The sequence below is a fragment of the Peromyscus leucopus genome, chromosome X (genome assembly GCF_004664715.2).
Source record: "Peromyscus leucopus breed LL Stock chromosome X, UCI_PerLeu_2.1, whole genome shotgun sequence".
Classification (NCBI taxonomy): Eukaryota; Metazoa; Chordata; class Mammalia; order Rodentia; family Cricetidae; genus Peromyscus; species Peromyscus leucopus.
In genome coordinates, this window is record NC_051083.1 from 136,764,838 (window position 1) to 136,782,362 (window position 17,525).

The following is a 17,525-nucleotide window of genomic DNA, read 5'->3' on the forward strand; positions in this document are numbered from 1 at the left end:
GATATAAGCGTCTGAGTGATTATTTTATAAGTGGATTGTGGGACTGCGGGGCTTGGGGAACCTGGAGAGAAGCCCTCCAGCAACAAGTTATCATCAGAGAAGCTTCTCCTGCAGCAGATGGGAACAAATACAGAGACCTACAGCCAGATATTACACAAGGAAAAGGAAAGGGAGAGGGAGGGGAAGAGGGAGGGGGAGAGGGGAGAGGAAGAGGAAGAAAGACACCTTGGAACATACAGCTCTAAATGGGATGTCTCAATCAAATGCCTCCCCTCACCAGGTGGTGGCGGCGCACACCTTTAATCCCAGCACTCGGGAGGCAGAGCCAGGTGGATTTCTGTGAGTTCGAGGCCAGCCTGGGCTACCAAGTGAGTCCCAGGAAAGGCGCAAAGCTACACAGAGAAACCCTGTCTCGAAAAAACAAAACCAAAACAAAACAAAAAAACAAAGCCTCCCCTCAGAGCTCAGGGAACCCCGTGGAAGCAGAGGCAGAAAGAGTATAAAAACCAGAGGGGTTGGAGGACACCAAGAAAATAAGGACCTCTAAATCAACTGAGCAAAGCTCATATGAACTCAGAGACTGAAGCAGCAATCACAGGGCCTACATTGGTCTGCACCAGGTCCTCTATGTATGTATATTATAGCTTTCAGTTTAGTATTTTTATGGGACTCATGAATGTGTGAAAGAGTGATTTTCTGATTCTTATACCTTCTCTTGGGCTATTTTCCTTCTGTTGGTTTGTCCTGTCCAACTTTGATGTGATGGTTTTTGTTTTATTATATTTTATTTTGTTATGTTTTGTTGTTATCCCCTAGAAGCCTGTTCTTTTCTAATGAAAGACAGTAAGGGAGTGGATCCAGATGGCAGAGGAGGTGGAGAGGAACTTGGAGGAGTAGGAGGGGAAACTGTAAACAGGATATATTGTATGAAAAAAGAATCTATTTTCAATAAAAGGGAAAAATTAAAAAGAAATAAGTTTAAAAAATGAAGATGCTATGATGAAATCAATTACTTTGTAGGGTAACCTGTGGTGATGTATTGTGTCCCCCAAAATACTGTGTCCTCCAATAAAATTTACCTGAGGATCAGAGGAGAAAGCCAGCCACTATAGTAAACATAGAAGTCAGGCAATGGTAGCACACACCTTTAATTAATCCTATCACTTGGGAGGCAGGGATCTGTTTGGATCTCTGTGAGTTCAAGGCCACACTGGGAACAGAGCCAGTTGTGGTGGCAAATGCATTAAATTCCAACACTAGTTAACCATAGAGGTCTGGAGGTCTGTACAGCTAGGCAGGAAGAGGAAGTGAGGTAGCTGGGCTGAGAGAACAAATGAATTAGCAGAACAGAAAGGCATATAGGCATGGGTATATAGGAAGTAGGTCTCTTTGGAAGCTGAGGTGCCCGTGAGGTGAAGTTACCTATTCCTCTGATCTATCAGGTGTTCACCCCTATATCTGACTCTGGGTTTTTACTTAATAAGACAGTTTAGCAATTTGTCTACAGTAACCTAAAAGATTACTTAATTTTTATTTTTGTTTGTTTGTTTGTTTTTGATACATAGTGTCACCCTAGCCATCCTGGAACTATGTAGACCAAACTGGCCTCAAACTCACCTGTCTCTGCCTCCTGAGGGAGGATTGCCATGAGTTTGAGGTCAGCTTGGGATAGAGTGCTTTGTAGTCTTCCTGTCTCATGAAACAAGGAAGTAAAAGACAAAAAAGAAAAAAACAGAGCAGGAACTTAACACACATGCAGGTACATATAATTACTGTGGTAAAATTTTCAGGAAGGCTAAACCAAAAACTACTTAAAATGTTTTTTCTATAGGGGATTGAGATAGCTGTTCTCCAGATTGTGTAGCAAATGCTTTTACCTGCTGAGCCACCCCACTGCCCCTTTTCCATTTTTTTAAATTAATTTTTTGTAAAGAGTCTCAGTGTTGGTCAAGTTGGTCTCTATGTCCTGAACTGAGGTGACCCTTCCATCATAGTCATTTGAGTAGCTGGGACCTACAGGTATGCACCATCACACTCAGCTAATTCCGTGCCCTTTAAGTACAACTCTGCTACCATACTATCTTGTGGGATATATTCTAAGGACAAAGATAACTGGCTTTCTTCTTAGCATATTTAACATGGATAATGGTCCAGATGAGGTGAGCATGAAGCTATTTTGGATATATGTTAAGACAGATTTTATCTGGTAGAACCAATGAGTAAACATATCGATGCTATCAGAAACTAGAATTTTCACTGTGGAATGAGGGAAGGTGTGAAAGAATTGTAACACGAGATTATGGCTGAAGGTTTCAGCATGAACTTGTGATTTTTTTAATATATATGGGTATGTGGATATATATATATATATATGTATATATATTTCTAAGGTTTATCTATTAAAGGGGTCTAGAAATAGTGATATCCTCACAGTGAGCACATCTTTCACACAGCTCTTGATTTCTTAATATATTCAATAAACAGACAAACAAATACCATTCTCTAGTTAAAAAAAAAAAGGCTGATCCTTAGTCAAGGGCAAGAAAGTATACTGTTATAACAGGGAGGAAGCATGATGGAATGTCCCAAACTTTCATGGCTCCTTTCTAAAAGGCTCAATTGGATGAAGGATGCTCAAATTGTTCTAAATGTGATTGTTTGGGGGCTGTTCTTGTGTTACTTTCCCATGTCCACATAGACATGAAAGAAGTCACAAGTTCATACCAAAAACTCTCTCATTAATTAATCTATCCCCTTTGAATAATCAACTCAATGAGCCTTACCATAAATAGTGAGCTCTTCAGCCTGCCCCTGCCATTGGCCCACCAAACACCTCATCCTAGCTCCCAGAACATTTCTGTCTTTGGGGGCCATCTGAGCTGGGCCATTCATTTCTGCTGCTATCTCCTGGTGTGGTTGTGATCACATCACATACCTAGGACGAGGGTCTCAATCTGAGAGTCAGAAAGAGGCTCTCAGGAACTTGTATTGGGCAGGGAGCAGTGAGTGGATTATTGCCACTTGGGTGTACATGTGGCTCAGCATGGCATAGTGCCAGTGGCAAATGTTCCAATCCCTGATGAGGGCCCTTAGAGTTTAGTCTGCTGGTGTATGGAGAGCCATACCAAATTCAGGGCAAAGACAGGGTCTGCATCCTGTGGTCACTGAGTTCCAGCCTCCTTTTATATCCCCCCTATTTCTCATCCCAGCAGCATTTGTCACCTCTTGTCTTCCCTCATCTGCCATCCTTGTCCTGACACAGCTCCTCAAGGCTGAACACTGAATGAAAAAAAGAAATAAAAAAGGAAAGGAAATGAACATGAGTGCTCCTAGGTATTGTGAAGGAGAAAGCTTATTTTATATATATATATACATATGTATATATATGTAGGAGAACATAGCTAGAGGTAGGGACATCTGGAAGAATTCTGAGTGGACATGTCCCTGAGCCCTGTGAGGAGGTGGGGGGGAGGTATAGGGGAAAGAGGAGAACCAGGTGCAGTAGCTAGGAGGCCCAAAGGTACAAAGAGGGGAGGTAACCAAAATGGTTGGATTATACAGAGAAGAGTAGCCCAGCCCTCTGGGCTGGAGAGTTCAGGGTAGGAGTTAGGGTATGCCAGCCAGGAGGGCCTGGTAAAAGGTAGGGACTGAGGAATGCTGAGAGAAGCTGGAGGCCAAGTCTGCTTTGATATGTTAAATAGGCATCGCAACCATTTGTCCCAGCTTGAAACCTAACAAACACTACCTATCTGTCCCCATTCCTTTGTACACACAACTTGTGGAATGAGAAGTTCCTGAGGACTCTTTGGCCTATCATACAGTGGCAATAACTTACATATTAAGAACTCCAGAGAGAGGCACCACCTTGATCCTGTAGTGGCAGCACTGATGGTCTCTCTCTTCTGGAGGCCTGGCCTTGATTTGACTTGTGCTTGGCACCACTTCCTGCCCATGCCTTTGCCTCTGGCTCCCTTCTAAACTCTCTGGTTAATGAAGCTGGCTCCTTGAGGCTCACACTTCTTTCTTTTTTAGTCCCTTTCTCTGGGTAGCCACCTCAATTATCCTTCCAGTATCTAGGACTCCTTCTCTAGAGAAAATTCCTGGGTATAGCAGTATGTTTACATGAGCTTAAAGATAAAGCTAAACCTGGGTTCAAGTTGTTGCTCATCCACTTCCTACATTTGGCAGTCAGATGAGAATGAAACAAGAATAGTGCTTTGCATAGAAAAGGTTCATAACAATCCAATAGCTAACTATCAAAAGGAGTTATCTTCTTGCTTTTATGGATCAGCTTTTCCATTACAGGGTCCCCAATTTATATTTTGAGGGCTCTTCACTCATTTCCATGTCCAATCTTATCTCCCCTGTCCCTGACCTCCCACATATAGCCACCCCAGCCTCCCAAGGCAATCAGGTATCAATTGGACCCCTTTTAGGACTCCTTCCTACACTTTTTTCTGTTTCAGCCGTAGCCTGATTCCTGAGGAACCCTGTTTAGTTTTTAGCTCTATAGGTAGCTACACAGCAAAACTTGCCAATTGTCCCACTACATAAACTCATCTAAACACCACTGTCTCATCTCTGGCCAAAGCGAGCATCTCGCAGGCTTCTGGCACTCTGAAATGAGGAACATGTCCATGGTTTGTTTCTGCCTTTAGAAACTTTAAATGTCTTTGGATGCAAGTCTGAAACACTCTGTCTGAGTCCTCATGCCTTTCTCCTTTACTATCTCCAAGGGAGCCACACTCTTTCTGGTTCAAATGTTTCCTGTAGTGGACAGTGGCCATCTGCATCCACCAGGACATCCATTTACTTTTCCTCCCCGGTACAGCTCACATGTGCCCAGGAAAGCAGACCAAGACTGCTTTAACAGATAATCAACAACTCCTTTTCCCCATATGCCCAGCCCAAGTGATTACACAGGATTCAGTTCTGACCAATAAGAGACAGCATTTATTTGCTGGGGCATCTGAGATAGAAGCTATGGTACAGAGAGAAAGTGCTCCTTGCTGGCAGCAAATGAAGGGTTTTGATAAAGCTGCAGGCAGCCACCCTTTGATCCTTGGAAGTAGTAGTAAGGATGAAGCAGATCCTGGAGAATTCAGAGGGAAGCAGGAAAAAAGCTGCATGTTTGGTGAAATTGTTCATCCACTGCCAGTACTCCTGGGCTTTTTCAGTTTTGTAATCCAGTAGGTTTCCTGTGTTGTTAAACCAATTATTGGAAACCCAAAGCAGCCTAGCTTATTAATCGAGTTCATTTTGGTGAAAACTCTCACATGCACCTTTAGTGTTATATAATTTTCCAAATACATCCCTGACTCAAAGTGAACAAGAACATTGGTAAGCTTATTATCTGAGCTGCCAGTCCATATATGTGCTCACAAGCAGGTCCCTGATGTGGTACCCCAGGTCTCAGAGAGGACCAGGGTCTATCAGCTGCTCATCCCCTCAGGCCTCACTTCAGTTTATCATTCCATTATGGGGATTCAAGATTTGTCCCACAAGGCCTAAGGCCCATGAAGATGGCCCTTGGACAAGAAAGGCAAGTGTAGCCCTGACAACATTCAGAGTGGCTTCCTTGGCAAGAGTGGAGGGGCAGGAGTAGTGTCCTGCAGGTGGCTATCTTCCAGCCTCAACTGCTCCCAGGGGGTCCTCCTCAAAGGAGCTAGTACTTATATGACCTTTAGCACCCAGGCATAGGTATAGTGAAAAGAAGAATCACTGTCTTCATCTTACATTTCTATCTCCTCCTTAGCACCCTGAGTTTCTTCTTAAGCAATGAAGGTGTGCAAAGTAAAAGCCCCTGTACACAGGTGGCAAAGGAAGCATCCGTGGGTGAGTGCTGGGTGAGACCAAGGCAGAGTCCTAGTTGTGACACTGCTTTGTTGAGTCACCTGCTGTCCCTCATGGATGAGACCCACTTCCAGAGGAGCCAAGCAGATAGGGTGCCCCCCAAGAAGAGCTATGTCATAAAGGCCCAGGATACTTGCTTGGCTACCAATTCACTTTTGGCTTCAGTTTGCTTACTGAACACAAGGTGGAACTGCAGGTGATGATAGCAGAAACTCCCACCTTGAGCTGGAAAAGGGGGAAGGAAACTTATTCAGGCCAGAGGAGTGGCCATCATTTAACAGACTCAATGGATGGGGACCAAAGTGGCACAGAAACTTGACTCAAGTCATACAATGGAGCTGGGGTATCTTTCTGACCCTCTAGCCCCTAACCTTGTCATTTATCAAGAGCACACTGGCTGCAGCAGCAGAGGGGCCCTGGATGGCTACCACTTGGCTTCCTATGGAGATTTGCCAAGGGCTATGCCAGACACACTAGAGGGCAGGTGACAGGGACTAGCGGCTTCCTGAGGGAGTCATTTGAGGGTGTATGCTGAGTGGGCTAAATGGGAATGGTAAGGCCCATCCCTCAAAACAGCACACTCTTTCTCCTACAGAGGCACTTCTACGGCTGGCTAGACTTGGACTCTGGCTGTCCCAAGCCATTGCTAGGTGTCTCTACAGTGCAGTCTCAACTGTCCTGTGGGAGGCAGAAGAGAACTCAGGCCAAGTACTTTGAGTAGTGCCTAGCACCTAGCAAGAGCTGGGTACATACCAGCTATTATTATCACTATGAGCCAAACTGCGACATGAGAACACATTTAATGCAACATGCAGCTGTGGCCTGACCTGGGATTTCTCCCCCCCAATCCCAGAATGCTATTTGGAGAACCCTTTTTCCATAGCTTCAGTTACTTCAGGGTGTAGAAAGCGGCTGGCCAAACGTTCGATGTCATCCAGTGTTAAGCGGCTCAGGGACCTGTCATAATCCTGAGGAGAGAAGACCAGGTGGGTTTAGGGGGTACTATCTGGAAGGGGTATGCTGTAATAGGGCTGGGGCTAGAAGCATTAAGACTGGAGGTCCAGCATTACTCTTCTCACCTTCTGTAGTTGTTCCAGGACCCTGCTGGCATCTGCTACACTGAAGTGACGGGCCAGGACTTTGGAGATCAGCTGCCAAAGGGGTGGGGGAGGTGAGTCGACCCGTCTGTGGGTAGACCCTTCTTCCAGTAGCACCTTCTCCAAAGGTTTAACGACTAGGTTGAGCTTAGAATTGGGCCCAATGTTGTAATCTGACAGTCGTTTCTCATCTGCCAAAGAGAGATTGGTGGGGTTCCTTCCTCACTGCTGTGGGGGTGGCCGGAGAGCAATTCTGCCACAGCCAGCCAGAGTGAAACACTGCAGCATCTGGCTATGGGGTGGTGGGGTGGTAGTGGCTCAGCTACTTTTCCGAGGCCCAGTGGCAGCCAGTGCCCTAATCCATTACACTGGCCTGTACATCCCGTCCCCCAACTTCCAAGTTCCTGTGGGGCTCCCTAGGCGGCTCCTTTCCCTGGTTACCTGCTAGGGCCTTGCCCTTGAACAGCAGACGTTGCTGGCGCACAGGGACATTCAGCTTATCCGAGACAAGGTGCTTCAGTGTAGACACTAGCTCGTCCTCCGGCACCTGATCCGGCCGAGGTGGAGAGGCAAGGGCTTAGCCCGAATTCCCTGGGCGAGGAAGCCCTCGTGCCCTTTCTTGAGGTCAGCTCTCCCGGCTTACCCCGCCCGCCATTGGCCCCCAGCGGCAGGAGTCTGTGAGTGAAGCAGTATATAGGGTGACCTTACCTGTAGGCTGCACTCCCGGCCCTGGAGCGCCTTCACGGTCAGCTGCATGGTGTCCACAGGCACGTCCACTAGGGCCAATGCAAACCCCAATGATCCCCTGCCGCGCGCCGCCGCCCTGGGCGCGCGCCGGAACCGCCCGCCGCCGCCGGAAACAGTGAAAGGGGCACGCCTGCCGCGTGGCTCCTGCCGTCCCTCAGTCCCGCCTCCGGGCCTTCGCGCCTGCCCGAACCTGGGGTAGAGTCCGCCACCCCCAGCCTACAGTAAACCTCCAGCGGCTGTGGTGCAAGGAAGCAAGGAACCTGTGGGGCCAGGCTTGCTTCACTTGGGAGCTGTAGCTTGAAATGAAGGACCAGGATGTCAGCTTCATGCAAGGCCTGGCCTGCACTAATTCTTATGCTCTTGGTGGACCCAGTCAGTGCAAACACACGGTGGTGTCTCTCAGATACAGAAATGGTCTATTCCTACCTGCTATCATAGCTCGATCGTTGGCTTTCTGCTTCTTTCTAATCTGGCTGCAAAAATATCCTGACTGAGGCTCCGAAGGCCTCTATCTCCTCACTCATTATAGAACAGAGGCCTGCCCTGTTGGGGAGGGCTGATAGAGAAAAGACTTTGCAGATATGGGGATACAGCTCAAAGGTACAACACTTGTCTACCATGTTCAAAACAGGAGTGAGAACAGAGTGGGCTCTGCAGGGTCACCAAGCCTGTTCACCATCCTGGCCCATACCAGTCCAGACACACTCTACCTATCCCCATCCATAGGCTCCAAGGGACAAACACTGGAAGGGACCCAAGCTTGCTTTTGTCTTTTATTGAAATATATTTCTAACTCAGCGTGGCCTCTTTGGCACTGAAAGCTGGGGAAAAAAGAGTAAAAAAAAAAAAAAGCCTGGATTTGTTTGAGTGCATAGTGAATGAGAACTAAAGGCCTTTGGTACATAAGAACTGTGGGGACAGTGGATGGAGTATGGGGGCTGGGGTTATAAAACTTGATCCAGGGTCCTCAGGGAACAGGAAACAAGCTGCTGTAGATGAACTGGCCAATAACCAAAGCCAGCATCTCAGAGGTACCACTCAGTGCCACAATGAAGGGGGCCTGAGAGGCATAGTCTGCTTGAAGGCGGCGCAGAGACAGTTGCAGCATGGCTAAGGCTAGCAGGCTGTTTTGCACCCCTACCTCAATGCTGACTGTCCGCCTCTGGGCCACTGGCAGCTTCAGGCACATGGCCAGGCTATAGCCTACCAAAAGGCCAACCAGGGGCACTGTGAAGCCCACCAATATGATGGGTAACCTGACTCCCACTAAAATGAAGACCCCCATGTGGTAGGCTAGGAATAGGCCACCAAGGAGAAGTACAAAGCTGAAGGGCTTGATGATCTGTAGCAGCAGCTCTGAGAACTTGGGAAGCTTAGACTTGATCACCACACCTGCTGCTATGGGGATGGCAATGAACAGCAAAGTCCCCAGTATCTTGGAGATGGGCACGTGGAGTGTTTCATGGATGCTGAGAAGGTGGCTGTAGATGGCTGATGAGAGTGGCAAGAAACCCGTGGCAGCTACTGTTGAGATGAAAGTCATAGAGATGGCCAGGGTGACATCTCCTCCAAGGAGGAGACTGAAGAGGTAGCTCCCCCCACCGCCAGGTGATGAGCAGGTAATGATGAGGCCCAGAGCCAAGGCCTTGGGTAGCATGAAGACTTTGGCCATCAGGAAAGCATAGAAGGGCATGACCAGAAATTGGCCCAAGAGGCCCAACAGCATGGGTTGGGGGCTCTGTAGGAGCTCCTTCAAAACTTCAAGTTCCACTTTGCACCCAAATGAACACTTATTGACAAAGATAAGAGGCAGGAGCAGGTAGAGGATTGGGTTCTCTGAGAAGTGGCTCAAGTTGGGATTGAGGGTAGAAGGGATGTCTTCAGCAGGTGACACTTTGATGCAGAAATCCCTTCGTTCTTCAATCAACAAGGGTGGGGCCTCATGGAGGTCCATGAGCTGGAGGTGAAGTGGAGCCAGCCCAGCCAGACCTGAGTGGATGTTCACCACAAAGCCACCCCCACTGCCCCAGGTTATGGCACTCACATTCTTGATGGTCAGTACCTCTGTGTCCAGGGATATAACCCTCAGTGTGGGACTAGGGCCTGTCCCATTGGCCTGTCCTGAGTACTGGTTAGAGATCACAATGATACCCTCACTCTTTTCAGGGAACTCAAACTCTGTCACTGAGCCATCTCCAATGCTCAGATAGTGACCACTTGTTAGTGGCATAGTGTGGCCCAGAGCAGTACTGAGGTTGGCACTGGCCATCACTTGGGCCCCCCATGGCAGGCTGATGACCAGTAGGGCAGCTCCGAGCATACCTAGGAGACCTGTACAACCACCCTGTCCTCCCAGGCCAGGCAACTGCTGGGAGTTACTTCTGCTTCTCTTGACCACCATGGCACTTCAAAGGATAGTGTTCACAGGCCCCTTGTGTCTTAGGGGAATACCCTTGCTTGTGCTGTTGGAATGTCCTGAGAAGTATCCATGAGAAGGTCCTGGTCCTGTGTGGTCTTCCTTGATAGCAGGTCTTTTCCTGAAAAGAGAAGGGGCAAAGACAATGGCTAATGAAGAGGAAAAACTGCAAGTTCAGGAGCATGGGGCTCTCAGAGAACCTTTTACTTCTAGTTTGTGGATAGTGCTGGTCCTTGAATGTCATTCAGCCATCTCCTCCTCCAGCACAAGCTTCCTCAAGATTCTCAGCCCTCAAGAGAGGTTACCTACATACAGGAAACCCCAATCAGTCTGCCAATTCTCTGGCCTACTATGGTGACCCTATAGAAATGTTCTAGCACTGAGGGTTTTAGGAGAGCAATCTTTAATCTTGTCACCACTAGCCCATTTCACACTGGTTTCAAGATGCCCGTGATAGCACTATAGGAATGAACTAAACTGCTTCCTGGAAGGACTAGGTATTGTGGCTCACTGCTGTCATCCCAGCACTTGGGAGGTGGAGGCAAGAGAATCAGGAGTCCAAGATCATCCTTCAGTTACATAGCCAGTTCCAGGGCAGTCTGGAGGACTTGATACTCCATTTCCAAACAAAGAAAATCAAATAAAACTGGCTTCCTGGGGGGGAGACAAGAAAACTAGTCAGATGAGAACAAAGAGTACTGATTGGAGATGGGCATGGTGGTGTACACCTTTAAACCCAGCACTCAGGAGGCAGAGGCAGGTGGATTTCTGTAAGTTCGAGGCCAGCCTGGACTACAATTGAGTCCCAGGACTACACAGAGAAACCCTGTCTCCAAAAATGAAGAAAAAAAGGGTACTGATGGGAACACTGCCTTGGGTCAATCCAGGTCTTTCTTTTTTTTTTTTTTTTCTTTTCTTTCTTTCTTTCTTTTTTTTTTTCCCCCGAATGCCCATTACCAGCTACAAAGTGGTGACAAAGTGACATGGGCAATATTTGACTTACTGAACCAAAGTCTGCAGGGGGTGATAACTGCTGCTGACATGGAGTTGGGTAAACCATTGCTGTGGCTACATGTCCTGTCCCACCTGCCCTATAATAATGAGATAGGAGTCCTTGTGGGAGGCACATCCCTACTTCTCAGGGAAGTTACAGTAGTACTTGGTTAGCTATCCACTGGGCAACCTTCTCTTGTCAGAGCTCCCCAGTCCCAGAACTTGAGCTCTCATAGCTGCTGCTATATCTGACAACCTCTGCTCAGAGTCTTCTGGCACATATTCCCCTTCCAGGGTCCCTGTATGTAGGCCTGGATGGCCTAGTGGCCTGCAATTCACTATGTAGACTAGGCTGGCCTTAACTCACAGAGATCTGCCTGTCTCTGTCTCTTTAAGTGCTGGAATTAAAAGGTGTAGGCTACCACATTCAGCCCTACCAGAGTCTTTTTGTTGTTGTTGTTGAGACAGGGCCTCACTGTATAGCCTTAGCTGGCCTGGAATTCACCATCTAGACTGGGCTGGAACTCAGAGATCTACATACCTCTGCCTCCCAAATGCTAGGCTAAAAGTGTGCGACACCTACCAGAAATTTAAACTTACAGTGGAACCTGAGTATTTGTAAGGGTGGAGTAACTTGGGGTGAAAGGAATGGTCTGCCTCCTTCCATTTCTCAACTGGATAGTTATCACCCTAGTATCATTTGCTAGAACTGGGGCAACTAGACGGAAGTGGACACAGCAGGTTTTATATTATAGCTTGCCAGGTACCTTTAAGCTCTCTGGATCCTGATCAGTTTTTGGCCCCAGACCTCCATCTATATGGCCTTTGCTGACTTACAGTTTGGGTCACTTACCCTGGGGGCTCTGGTTCAGCCTTGTGTCTCATCGATGAAGAGGGAGGCAGGAAAACCAGAGTAGGGTAACAAGTCCAGTGGAGAGGAAAAGATGTAGGCATCAGAGTGGTGTGAATCAGTTAAGGGAGAAGCTAAGGGCCATCCACCATACCCCATCCTTCCAGTAGGACTAGTGGACCTGAGTCTCTGCAAGAGGGATTTGGCCCCTACCCTACACCTTTGCTGATAGAGGGGCTGTAAGAGTTGGGGTAAATACACTCCAAAGCTGAGGAAGCAATCCTGTCCCGAAGCTTTTTCCACAGCAGCGAAGTGTTGGGGGTTAGGATATCTAGCAGTGATGACCAGGTCTCCTCCGCACCTGGGAGTCCGAGGGTTGTCAGGTGGTTGGAGAAGTTAGGAAGGGCTCACAATCCCGCGGTCAGTCTTGGGTTGAGGAGAGCATCCACGTCACTCTCGTGCCTGCAAGGCCTCATACTGGGCCTGGCCCGAGCAGGTGATCGCGGACTGCAGATGGAACCATAAGTCACCCCCCATCCTCCCCTTCCCGGTCGAAGTCTCTCACCTGCTTCCGCGGCCACAGAGCTCCGCACAAGCGGCAGCTGGGCCGGCAGATGCGGGAGAGAGCGGCCCGCCCGGGCCTCGGCCCGCCCCCACAGGCTCCGCCCCACCGAGGCTCCACCCGTGTGCTAGGACTCCGCCCTCTCACGGAGGCCCTCACCTCTGGAAGGCGTGTTTTGGGTTCCTACAGGATATGACGTTTCTGAGAGCGACGAGCTGGTCCTACCATGTGAGACGTGACTTCCTGAGTCAGCGTGTTTGGCGTGCCGCATAATAAGTACATTGTTGTGGGGTCACCCCCTGGGAAGAAAAGTGGGTGGTGGGAAGGTGTAGAAAGGATATCAGAAGACAGTAAACAAATATTGAATTAAAGGTGTTGTGGGGATTGAAGAGATGGCTCGGTGGTTAAGAGCACTTAACTACTTTTGCAGAGGCTCTTGTTCAATTTCCCATTACCCACTTAGCCACTCACAAACACCTGTAACTACAGTTCCGGAGGATTTGATACCCTCTTTTGGCCTCTGCTCATACTGGGTGCATATGGTGCACATACAAACATGCAGGCAAACGTTCGTACACATAAAATAAAAATAAATCTTTAAAAAGAAAGGTGAGTTGTATGCAAGTGGTTCTGTTACTGCCATACCTGCTTCTGTCTTTGAAGCATACAAAAATAAACTTATTTTATTATTGTTTTATTTTCTTTCTTTCTTTCTCTCTCTCTCTCTCTCTCTCTCTTTCTTTTTTTTTTTTTTTTTTTTTTTGGTTTTTCGAGACACGGTTTCTCTGTGTAGCTTTGCACCTTTCCTGGAACTCGCTTTGGAGACCAGGCTTGCCTCGAACTCACAGAGATCCGCCTGCCTCTGCCTCCCGAGTGCTGGGATTAAAGGCGTGCGCCACCACCGCCCGGCTTATTTTCTTTCTTTAAAAAAAAAAAAAAAATGAGACTTGCCAGGCATGGTGGCACATGCCTTTAATCCCCGCATTCAGGAGGCAGAGGCAGGTGGATCTCTGTGAGTTCAAGGCCAGCCTGGTCTACAGAGCAACATCCAGGACAGCCAGGATCACAAAAAAACCCTGTCTCAAAACGCAAAATAATAATATAGTAAAATTATTAAATGTACATTTATCTGACAGCTGGAGAGAGAGATGATCCAGTGGTTAAGAGCATGTACTACTTTTGCAGAGGACCTGAGTTTGGTTTCTAGTACCAACACCCAGCATGTAACTTCAGCTACAGGGGATTTGATAACCCTTGTCTGGACTTCAAAATCACCTGCAATCATGTGCACATACCCCTACAAAGGCACATACATGTAATTTAAAAATAGCAAATGTGAGACCATAAATACATTTTTAAATTTATTCTGTTACATTTATTTAATGGGTAGTTTCAGACTCAGAAATCTCTCTTCATAGACATTTGATGTCCTTGCAAAACCTCTGGTCTCTGAGCTTGTACATAAAGCTTCATTCCATCAATAATATGATTTTTCCATTGTAGTGAATTCTGAAGTTCTTGTGAAAAAAACCGAACCCATTTGGTGGGAGTGGTGCACAATTTTAATCCCAGCACTTGGGAGGCAGAAGCAGGCAGGTCTCTGAGTTTGAGGCCTGTCTGGTCTACAGAGTGAGTTCCAGGACAGCCAAGGCCACAAAAAGAAACCCTATCTCAGGGGAAAAAAGGGAAAACAACCCAACCCACAACTCTATGCAAGCCAGTCCCTCTGTCAAAAGGTATGTGTCTGGACAAGTTAAGCAAACTTTTCTTACCTCACTCGATGCTACCATCTGAGGATTTTTTTCTGATAAAAGCAATAAGCTAACTGCCACGTATGCAGTTCTATAGAATCACTGCTGGGGTAGCCATGTTTAGACTATTTTTTAAAACAGACTTAATTTACTTTATTTTCTTGTCTAAAAGCCATTATGTGCAGAGAAACTGTTTCAGAACAACAAAAAACAATAACAACAACAAAAAGCCAACAACAACAACAACAACAACACTCTTATGTAGTAGCCACAACTGGACCTCTAAACAGAGACTCCGGTGTGGGTTTTCACAAGATGGTCAGTGAATTCCTGATAAGGAGACTTGGTGAACACAGTCTCTTTCCAGAGGTCGGGGGTCAGGTAGCTGTAGGTCTTGGAGATGGCATCAAAGGTGGCCTTGGCAAAGTTACCCAAGGTGGCAGTGCAGCCCCTGGCTGATGTGTAGCAGTCATCAATGCCGGCCACCATCAGCAGCTTCTTGGGCACAGGAGCAGAGATGATGCCATTGTCTCTGGGGCTGGCATGAGACCAACACAGAGCCACAGCGGCCTGTCACCTTGCACTGAACAGTGTGGGGCTTGCCAATCTTGTTCCCCCAGTAGCCTCTCCGCACAGGGACAATGGACAGCTTGGCCAAGATGATGGCCCCTCTGATGGCAGTGGCTACTTCCTTGGTACACTTAACACCAAGACCAACATGACCATTTTAGTCCCCATAGTCATGCAATCCTTGAACCTGGTCCGCTAGCCAGCCTGAGTCTGCTTCTGCACTGGTATGATCTTTAGAACCTCATCCTTTAGGGATGTGCTCAGGAAAAAGTCAGTAATCTCAGATTAATTAATGGGGCCGGGAGAACAGGTAGATATCTTCCAGGGACTCTGTGGAAGCTGCTGTGGCTTCCTATTCCTGGGCCCCCAGGTCCTCTGGGCCCTCTTGCTGCACGAGCATCATCTGCCATTTTGTATTTTCCCAAATAAGAAGCAGCTAAACCCATTTATTTATTTGTTTGTTTGTTTGTTTATGAGACAGAATCTCAGAGCTGGCCTCAAACTCCTAATGTAGCTGAGAGGATGACCTTGAAGTTTGAATCCTTCTGCTTGCATCTTCACAATACCAAACCCAATTTATATGGTTCTGAGGATCAAATTCAGTGCCTTGTTCATGCTAGGCAATCATTTCAACTGACCTACATCCACAGCTCTGAAAATGATTGTAAAATAATTTTAAACTGTACTTTGAAAAACTTTTATGTGTGTGTGTGTGTGTGTGCTTGCATGAGTTTATGTGTACCACGTGTGAGCAGGAACCCTTAGAAGTCAGAGGGTGTTGGATCTTCTGGAATTTGAGTTACATGTTGTGAGCTGCCACGTGTGTGTGTGTGTGTGTGTGTGTGTGTGTGTGTGTGTGTGTGTGTGTGCTGGGAACTGAACCCAGGTCCTCTGGAAGAGCAGTAAGCACTCTTACCTCCAGGCCCATATTGTGTGTTTCATAACATTCAAATTAGTACATATATGACATACAAGTATGTATACATATATAAATATATGCATACATATATATGTTAGGGCTATACATGCTCTAAGGCAGTGGTTCTCAACCTGTAGGTTGCAACCCCTATGAGGATTGAACGACCCTTTCATAGGGGTCACCTAAGACCACCTGCATATCAGATATTTACCTAACAGTAACAAAAATAGTTACGAAGTAGCAATGAAATAACTTTTTGGTTGTGGGTTACTAGGACATGAGGAATTGTATTAAGAGGTTGCACACCAGGCCGGGCGGTGGTGGTGCACACCTTTAATCCCAGTACTCGGGAAGCAGAGCCAGGTGGATCTCTATGAGTTCGAGGCCAGCCTGGTCTACAAAGCAAGATCCAGGACAGGCACCAAAACACCACAGAGAAACCCTGTCTTGAAAAAACAAAACAAAACAAACAAACAAAAAAAGAGGTTGCACACCTTTAATCCCAGTACTTAGGAGGCAGAGACAGGCGAATCTCTGTGAGTTTGAGGTCAGCCTGGTCTACAGAGTTCCAGGACAGCCAGGACTACACAGAGAAGCACTGTCTCAGAAAGAGAGAGAGAGAGAGAGAGAGAGAGAGAGAGAGAGAGAGAGAGAGAGAGAGAGAGAAAGAAGAAGAAGAAGAAGAAGAAGAAGAAGAAGAAGAAGAAGAAGAAGAAGGAGAAGAAGGAGAAGAAGGAGAAGAAGGAGAAGAAGGAGAAGAAGGAGAAGAAGAAGGAGAAGAAGGAGAAGAAGGAGAAGAAGGAGAAGAAGGAGAAGAAGGAGAAGAAGGAGAAGAAGGAGAAGAAGAAGAAGAAGAAGAAGAAGAAGAAGAAGAAGAAGAAGAAGAAGAAGAAGAAGAAGAAGAAGAAGAAAAGAAAAAAGGAAAAAAAAAAGTCGCAGCATTAGTAAGGCTGAGATCCACTGCTCCAAGGGGTTTAATGTGTGAGCGATCACAAACATTCGCAGCTGGGAATGGGAGCTCACACTTGTAATTCTAGCATGGAGGGAGAGGCTGAAGCAAGGAAGATCAATTTGAGCTCAGCTTCAAAAATAGTGAATGAGGCCGCATGGTTGTAGAGTGAGACCTTGTCTCAAAACAAAAACTAGAGGCTAGGGAGATAGTTCAGTGGGTAAAAGCACTTTCTATATAGTCATGAGGGCATACATCTCAATCCCCAGTACTCTTGTAAAAATCCACAGATTGCTGCAAGTGCTTGTAACCCCAGTGTTGCTGTGGGTGGAGAAGGATTCCAGGAGTTTGCTGGCCAGCTAGCCTAGCCAAAACAGTAAACTTCAGATTCAGTGAGAGACCTGAATCTGAAAATGAAAATGTCTTAAAGGGATAATGCAGAGAATGGTAGAGGAAGAGACCTCATGTTCCTCATACCTCTCTGGCCTTAACATATGCACACATGGGCATGTAACACAGACACAGACACAGACAGACAGACAGACAGACACACACACATTAGGTTTCAAGCTGAGACAAATGGCTGAGGTGCCAATTTAACACAACAAAGCAGACCTGGCCTCCAGGTTCTCCCTGGATTCCTCAGTCCCTACCCCTTAAAGACCCCCCTGGCTGGCATACCCCGACTCTTACCCTTAACTTCTCCAGCTCAGGGGGCTGGGCTGCTCTTCACTATATAATCCAATCATTTTGGTTGCCAGTTCTCATTGTACATTTGGGCAACCTAGCTGCTGCACCTGGTTCCTTCCCATTTCTCC

General features: G+C 47.1%; 2 protein-coding genes and 1 pseudogene across 6 annotated transcripts; all 3 read right to left on the bottom strand.

Annotated features, from left to right (window-relative positions):
- Positions 1-4,925: 4,925 nt before the first annotated feature.
- Ubl4a (ubiquitin like 4A) lies at positions 4,926-7,807 on the bottom strand. Its single transcript, XM_028888528.2, has 4 exons — positions 7,659-7,807; positions 7,392-7,497; positions 6,933-7,141; positions 4,926-6,821 (listed from the first exon to the last, which is right to left on the bottom strand). The coding sequence occupies exons 1-4, from the start codon at positions 7,704-7,706 to the stop codon at positions 6,711-6,713; spliced, it is 474 nt and encodes a 157-aa protein (XP_028744361.1). The 5' UTR covers positions 7,707-7,807; the 3' UTR covers positions 4,926-6,710.
- A 19-nt stretch (positions 7,808-7,826) lies between these two features.
- On the bottom strand, positions 7,827-13,055 carry Slc10a3 (solute carrier family 10 member 3). 5 transcript variants are annotated; one of them, XM_028888524.2, is made up of 3 exons: positions 12,678-13,055; positions 11,960-12,463; positions 7,827-10,234 (listed from the first exon to the last, which is right to left on the bottom strand). In XM_028888524.2, the coding sequence occupies exon 3, from the start codon at positions 10,096-10,098 to the stop codon at positions 8,665-8,667; it is 1,434 nt and encodes a 477-aa protein (XP_028744357.1). In that variant the 5' UTR covers positions 10,099-10,234; positions 11,960-12,463; positions 12,678-13,055; the 3' UTR covers positions 7,827-8,664. The 5 variants fall into 5 exon arrangements, with proteins under 5 accessions (XP_028744357.1, XP_028744360.1, XP_028744358.1 ...); XM_028888527.2 differs by lacking the exon at positions 11,960-12,463; XM_028888525.2 differs by lacking the exons at positions 11,960-12,463; positions 12,678-13,055 and adding an exon at positions 12,522-12,628.
- Positions 13,056-13,857: 802 nt separating this feature from the next.
- LOC114706222 lies at positions 13,858-15,767 on the bottom strand (annotated as a pseudogene).
- Positions 15,768-17,525: the final 1,758 nt, after the last annotated feature.

Bases quoted from the DNA above. Each gene is read 5' to 3' on its own strand.
- Ubl4a (XM_028888528.2), bottom strand. From the start codon at position 7,706: ATGCAGCTGACCGTGAAGGCGCTCCAGGGCCGGGAGTGCAGCCTACAG. The intron at 7,498-7,658 runs GTAAGGTCACCC...CGGCCGGATCAG, and splicing joins GCCGGGAGTGCAGCCTACAG to GTGCCGGAGGACGAGCTAGT. The intron at 6,822-6,932 runs GTGAGAAGAGTA...TTCTCTCCTCAG, and splicing joins TCCTGGAACAACTACAGAAG to GATTATGACAGGTCCCTGAG.
- Slc10a3 (XM_028888527.2), bottom strand. From the start codon at position 10,098: ATGGTGGTCAAGAGAAGCAGAAGTAACTCCCAGCAGTTGCCTGGCCTG.